Source organism: Citrus sinensis, chromosome 5 (genome assembly GCF_022201045.2).
Source record: "Citrus sinensis cultivar Valencia sweet orange chromosome 5, DVS_A1.0, whole genome shotgun sequence".
Classification (NCBI taxonomy): Eukaryota; Viridiplantae; Streptophyta; class Magnoliopsida; order Sapindales; family Rutaceae; genus Citrus; species Citrus sinensis.
The window spans coordinates 31,300,583-31,307,533 of record NC_068560.1 but is presented as its reverse complement, the minus strand read 5'-3'; the positions used below and the strand labels follow the sequence as shown (position 1 = coordinate 31,307,533).

General features: G+C 37.8%; 2 protein-coding genes across 2 annotated transcripts; both read right to left on the bottom strand.

The window, feature by feature from the left end:
- Positions 1-335: 335 nt before the first annotated feature.
- On the bottom strand, positions 336-1,969 carry LOC102616372 (AT-hook motif nuclear-localized protein 17). The gene has a single exon (XM_006472936.3). It carries the CDS (start codon positions 1,645-1,647, stop codon positions 676-678), a length of 972 nt encoding a protein of 323 aa, XP_006472999.2. The 5' UTR covers positions 1,648-1,969; the 3' UTR covers positions 336-675.
- A 4,500-nt stretch (positions 1,970-6,469) lies between these two features.
- Positions 6,470-6,805, bottom strand: LOC127902443 (protein PELPK1-like). Its single transcript, XM_052441349.1, has one exon. It carries the CDS (start codon positions 6,803-6,805, stop codon positions 6,470-6,472), a length of 336 nt encoding a protein of 111 aa, XP_052297309.1.
- Positions 6,806-6,951: the final 146 nt, after the last annotated feature.

Genomic DNA, 6,951 nt, shown 5'->3' with positions numbered 1-6,951 from the left:
CTTCCTTTTCAAACTTCAAAGCTAATTAAACAACCAAACACTAATTCAAAAAAAAAAAAGAAAAAAACCCAAACGAACCAACAGTTAAAAAACACTTTATTTATCTATCTATCCTAATCCCAGCCCAGCCCATGTCATTACCCTTTATTGTATTAACTTAACGTGTAACAACAGCAACAATATCATCATCAACTGTTAATAATTTGCTTCACAGAACTAAACAGCAGCAGCAGCAGCAGCAAGGACCCAAGGGAGGGTAAGAAAGAAAGAAATAAACAAAATTTTGATTGAGACGCATGAGTCACACACTTACACTACCAGTACACCATCAAACGGAATTCAAAGATAATAATAATAATAAAAAAAGTATTGCGCTTCTTTCTCTCCTTTCATTGCTTAATTTCCAAGTGAAACTGAAATCCTCCGCTATTAGGCCAGCAGCTACTAGCTTTGCACTAATCTAAAACATTAATTAATTAACATTACATAATTAACATTAACATGTCCCAAACTTTCAAAATTTAACAAGCGATGTAAAATGATGTAATCTCAATCATTCGCGCTCTAGTTGACAGTGTAAAGAAAAAAAAGGAAGGGAAAAAAAAAAAAGGAAATTAAAACACTAACCAATAAACAAAAAACAAATTAACGACCGCTGAGTAATCATATCATCAATCAATAAGGCGGTGGTGGTGGTCTTGCAGTCGGAGCCCATATCACATCACTACCACCGGCTCCAGGAGGCAAATGGCAACTATACATGGACATCCCACATGAATCTCCTCCTGCCACGTGTCCACTCTCTGTTCCACCTCCACCTCCTCCTCCGCCACTAGATCCCACAGGCGACTGCCCTTCACCGCCAGCTGAAACTGAAGTCCTTTGCTGCTCGTCCTGCACCGGCAGCCGGTGATAAGACGGGTTGTTAAATGTAGCGGCCACCACGAACACCGTCCCAACAGCCAGCAGCGGTCCCACCACGGATCCACCCACGATCTGCCCCTGCGGCCCAGCCAGAGATATCGCGAATATGTTGGGCAAGGGCGGATACGCTGCGTTTTGGGGCAAGAACGTCGCGGAGATCGAGAGAATGTCGAACCTCCCGTGGAACGTGATGGTGGACCCAGGAGTCGCGGAGGGCTGACGGAGGGTAACGTTAGCGACGGTGCCCGACCCGGTGAGCACGCAGATACCGATGTTCTTGCGCCTGCAGAAGTTGGAGATGGTCTCCACGACGTCGTTTCCGCCGGGGACTTCGAGAATGTAAGGGCTCATGCCGGGTTCTGGCTCGCGGGTGATATAAACAGGAGGCTTGGGCTTGTTCTTGGAGCCAGGGGGTCTGCCCCTAGGGCGGCGGACGACTTCGATAGTAGCACCATCCCCTCCGGTGGTGGTGGGTTCCTGAAGCTGTTGTTGTTGTTGTTGTTGTTGTCTTGATTTAGCGGCGGCGGCGGCGGGGTTGGTGGTTGGAGGAGTGGTAACAGGGGAGTTGTGGCTGTTGGTGTCTTCCTCGGAGGCCTGAGAGTCACGTGAGAGCTGGAAGTGATGAGAGAAAGGATGGTGTTGTTGCTGCTGGTGGTGATGAAGTTTCGAGAACATGGTTTGAGAGTTTGCGTTTTTGGGTTCTACTACATAATCACTTTTCATGCTCTTTATTTTTTTGGGTTTTATTTTCTTTTAAATTATAACCCTCTTTTTTTTTGGGGGGGAGGGGTTTTGGGGGTTTAATATTTTTAATGGGGTTTGATGTATACGTATGAATGATTGGTTGGGTGATCTGGGGTTTTGGCTGTAGGTGTAAATGATTAATAAAAAAAAAAAAAAAAGAGAAGAGAAAGAACAAGAGGAGAGAAGTTGACACAGTTATGGAGAAGAAAGAAAGAAGCGGCTAAGCTAGCAAGCAAGAAGATAGATGTTGGCTATTTAGATTTGTTTTATAATAAATGAAAGAAGAGAGAGAGAGAGAGAGAGAGAGAGAGAGAGAGAGAGAGAGAGAGAGAGAGAGGGTGGGTGAGCTTGGAAACCAAGTTACAAAAAGACTAGTGGCGCCGCTGGTTGGGGGCTAAATAGTAATACGTAGGGCCCATTCCATGGAGAGAGAGAAAGAAAGCGAAGAGCTAAAAGGGGCAAAAATGTCAAAGAGATTCGGCTTTCGTTAGCTCAACTTAACATTGCACCGCCTTAACTTTTTTTCTTTCAGCTTTCCTTTTCGTCAAGTTTGAAGAGAGTGAGAGACAAATAGGAAAAGTCATTTGGGTCCTTCCCAATCCGACCGAAGCGGATTGATTTGATTGTGACAATTTTGATGTTTCTTTCTTTTTCGGTAATGGGGGATGTCCCTTTTTTTTTTCTTTTTTTTTTAATTATTTCAACCATACATATATAAACGCACACAAAAATAATAATTTTTTTAATAAAAATATTCTTATTTTGATAAATGACAATATTATAAATAAACAAAAATATATTTTTTAATGGGGGGCTACAGTTTTATCGGCTGATGCAACTGTAGTACCGTATCACAATTGCATCAGAGGTTGGATCCACTTAAATAAATAGGGTCCATTTAAATAAGTAAGAATTCAACGATTGAGTGCAACTGTGGCACGGTGGCACCGCAGTTTTATCTTTTTTAATGTATTAAAATTTAAAATTTTTATATTTTAATATGCATGATAAGACTATAAATATGTATATATTTATATATGAATTTAAATACATGTATTAAAATATATTTTAAATATTTGTTGAGACATAATTCAAAATTTATAATTATAATTATTTTAAGAAGTATTTAATTTACATAGAAGAAATTACTCTTCACGAAAACTTAAACTCGCACCAGCAATTTTTTTTTTTAATTTAATAACTAATAACATTATTCTTCTCCACATTTCTAGCTCAATCTATGAATATAATAATATATTCTCTTTATCTTTGTCTTTGTTTCAATCATATTCACATTAACGTGGGTTCCGCATTTTTCATCATCTATTTTAGTCATTATCTGAGTGATGGGAGCAATATTGGCTTAGGGCTGGTTTTCGGGCAGTTCAGTTTCTCCAATCTGCATTAAATTCTAAACCTCAGCTCACTAACTTTGACTTGAGGTTTATTTATTATTTTTCATTTTTGTTTTGAATCAGATGAAGCCCTCTCTCTGCAAACTTCCTTCGGTTGATCAAGGGTGACTTTTCCCACTCTTTTTTAAAGCATTTTCAGCCTCCATTTCAAAGGTGACCCATTTTCAAGCATGATAATCATTTTGCTTAGGAATCACATTTGGATTTTGGTTAATCTAAAAGACAAAGAGGAGAAAGACTAGTGCTACTTTTCTGTTTTAACCTATTTTTTTAACCATTTTTTCCCCCCCCCCCCCCCTCCAAAAGAAAAAACTATTTTTTTAACCAAAGAAAATGTGCAAAAGTAAATATCAAAGTGGACCCTCTGGCATATGATAAAAATAAACTAGCACCCTTTTATTTCACTAACAAGGATTTTTCTTTTTTAAACGCCTAACAAGTAGGATCAGTTATATATATATATATATATATATTCCATTTAAATTCTTATTTTATCTACTTCGAGTCAATATATTTAAACTCGTGACAAAAGTTTTATAACTAAGAAAATCATATATTTAGAGCTCTCCGTATTCAATTTTCCAAGAGACGTCAGATTACAGAAAAGTAAGCGAAACAGCAACCGCACCTAGAAGAAATTGGGATAAAAGGAACATTTATAGATATTTCGAGCATGCTGTCAACTAAAAAGAAATTTCAATTCAAAGTCGTAGGGCGAAAACCGTGTTCGAAAATGGCGAGTTTTCTCGTTTAGGGAACATTCATTCATTGATGTAATCAAATTTTTATCTTCAAATGACTGATGATGGGCATCCAGGAACAAGTAGGAAGACTGAAAGCCCTAGAACTTCTAGAAAATATTCCCCCATCTCAATTCTCAAACAAATGCATAGTTGCAAATAATTTTTTTATGTATTTAAAACGAAAAGAAATAGAAAATTTGTACGTATTTTCAAGAGATGAACACATTTATAGTATAATAATAATAATAATAATAATTTTCTCTCCGTAATTTGTACGTATTTTCAAGAGATTTAGGTATTTCGATCCTAGATAAAAGTACAATAAGTGAAAAAATAAAAATCACGTCACGTATTTCCTTCTCTTATCTAATATTCACTGTCGTAGTAATTCGTCAATTTCAAAATTAATGTATTTTTTTTCCAAAATTCCATTAGATATGGGCATCAGCAGTATCACTTCACTGGTGTTTTCGGTGCCTGAAACGGTGCTTTCAGCGCACTCATCACAAGCTCGCTCACATACAAACACATGCAGGAGAACGTAATTGATTGGATTCAAAGACAAGAATTGACTTAAAAGGTGGAAGCTGATAGCACAAGGATCCTAACGTAACACGAAATTTTAGTAGCCTTTACGAAATCATGCTTGTTGGGACGGCGGGCTCAATTTGCTGCTCTTTATAATATAAAAATTTGGCTGAAGCATTTTTAATGGGTGGACTGAATGCATAGAATAGTTCCACATTAATTTATTAGCTTAACTTAGACACCGATACCGATACCGATACCGTAATTTCCATTGAAACAAAGATTCGTGCCATTTAGTTTGCAGTAAATGCCAATGCTTGAATGGCAAGTACAGAATATTAGTGACTGGGCATGGATTCCAATTTCGAAAGCATAAATTTCAATTTTTTGGTACCCAATTGGACACCAACTTCGACACGTGCAACAAAAGCCGAAAGTGAGATCGTGTTATGTCAAAATAGGAGAAGAAGTAGGTGGAAGAAACCAAAGCTTTTTTCTGAGAGTGTTGGTCGTTAAGTCAAAGTTGAAACTTAAACCAGACGATTTCAACTTTTGTTATCTTGGGAAAATGGCAACCAACGTTACAGAACCTGTATGAAGAGAAGAAGCCACAATCTTACTTGGATCGCCTATTAGTCCGGTGGTAAATCACCTTCCTGCCCACGTACAAAAATGACTCGAATCCCCCGTGCGTTACGACAATTATTCGGAAGCAAGACTTCTAGTTGCACTTGATCCAATTACTGAGCTATCTACTCACGTGATTGATTGCAAATTCAAAAAGTTCTTTAATCTTTATAAAATGTCACTGAATCCTCAAGTAATTTGTTTCTCCTTTTCTTTATAAAAGGGAAGGGTGGTGTCGCATTAATGGTGAACAGAAGGATACTCCCAAAATCACTTTGGCTAAAAACAAACAAAAGAACTGCTACAAGATGCCTAGATCGGTAGGGCTAGAGATGCGTTTCCTTCTAAATATAGCCGAGTTTTATAGGTTCACCTTACATGCAGAGGGAGGAATCACTTTAGGGTAGACACCTAGATTGCTTTAGTTAATCAGTAAATAAAAGCAAAACCAAAGCAAGTAAAACTTCTTTTCTGCCCTTTTTTTTCCCCCCCTTTTCTTTCTTCAAATTGATTTGGTCGCCGTTACAAGAAAGATCATCATTTGATTAGATGGACGTATTCTTAGGGTTAAATCATGAATGTGTGATATCATCGTGGCGAGAAAAAAAAAAAAAGATAACTAATGGGATGTTTGATAAGACATGGTTGAAACTTGAGGCCTTTGCGTGTACAAGTTATTGATATTAAAATTCATATTCTCGTCTGTTCATTCAATTGGAAAAGCAAAAGGGTAGAAGGCGGCAATTTTCGGGCAACTAAAAGTTATCATAAGTGACGATGGAATACACTTGGAGATTTGAAGCAGTAGCCATACTTTATTTTAAAAAAAAATTTTTTTTTGACCTTTTAAAATTCATTGAATTTTTTTTTAAAAAAATTCATATTCTCATCGGTGGGTTTAGAATATTTTTCTTCCTGTGATGATTTAATGTAGTTATTGGAGTTTTCTTATGTAGTCAAACAAATCGTTTTTAATTACGTTTTCAAATTGGGGATTATGAGTATTTGACCTCATCTTGCGTCCGAAATTTGTGTATCAACAGAGAGTGAGGAAGTAAATCCCATTTATTGACCTACAACGTTGAATGTTCTGACTTGAAAGGGGGATTCTTTGAGAAGAAACAACGAAAATAACCAGCAAAATATACTAACAGACAGAGAACAACAAATTCAAAGCAAACACATCGACCGACTAGTAATCACAAAGATATTTTACATGGCAAACCAACGGAAATATATATATAATAACATTGCTACAAATCTTATTAGTAATATCATCACTATTATATTAACTAAATACTGCACTAATCATTCATTTAATAGAAAATATCCTAAGTCCCAATGCAGCCGTAAATATTCATAGAACCCGTTTGGGACCACAGATCAGCTGTCCCAAACGCGGCTATAGTATAGGAAACTTGGGGCTTAACAAACGAGTGTATTAGAGAGAGGGAAGAATGGTCGGCAATGTGGGGCCGTTTCAGCAGATTAGGGAGATGAGGCAGAGTGGGGCGATTCAGGCTGTTTCCGCACCTCTGGCTTTTGAAGAGCAGGGGCGTGAGGCACGAATGGAAACTCAGGCTTTGGCACATTAGGGATAAAAGGAAAAGGTGGAAGTTCTGGCTTTGGAAAAGTTGGGATTGTAGGAAGAGGTGGAAATTCAGGCTTCGGAAACTCTGGAATGTTTGGCTTAGGAAACTCAGGAATCTCAGGCTCCGTTTTCTCTAAAAGTTGGCGAGAGCCAGCAACGCCATTGCCGCTGATAAACAGTAGAGCTGTGAGCAACAGAGCGAAGAGAATGGATGAGTTGAGGTGAGAAGCCATGTCAGGATCATTTAATTGTTTGAAATAAGAGGTCTGCTTCTTTTATACAGAAACACACCATAAACGGGGCTGTTAGTTTAACACCATCTATCTACCAAAACAAATATAAAACAGGTTGATGAGCGCGCCTGCCCAAATTAGCTCAA

Excerpts from the sequence above, each read along its gene's own strand:
- LOC127902443 (XM_052441349.1), bottom strand. The coding sequence starts at position 6,805 with ATGGCTTCTCACCTCAACTCATCCATTCTCTTCGCTCTGTTGCTCACA.
- LOC102616372 (XM_006472936.3), bottom strand. The coding sequence starts at position 1,647 with ATGAAAAGTGATTATGTAGTAGAACCCAAAAACGCAAACTCTCAAACC.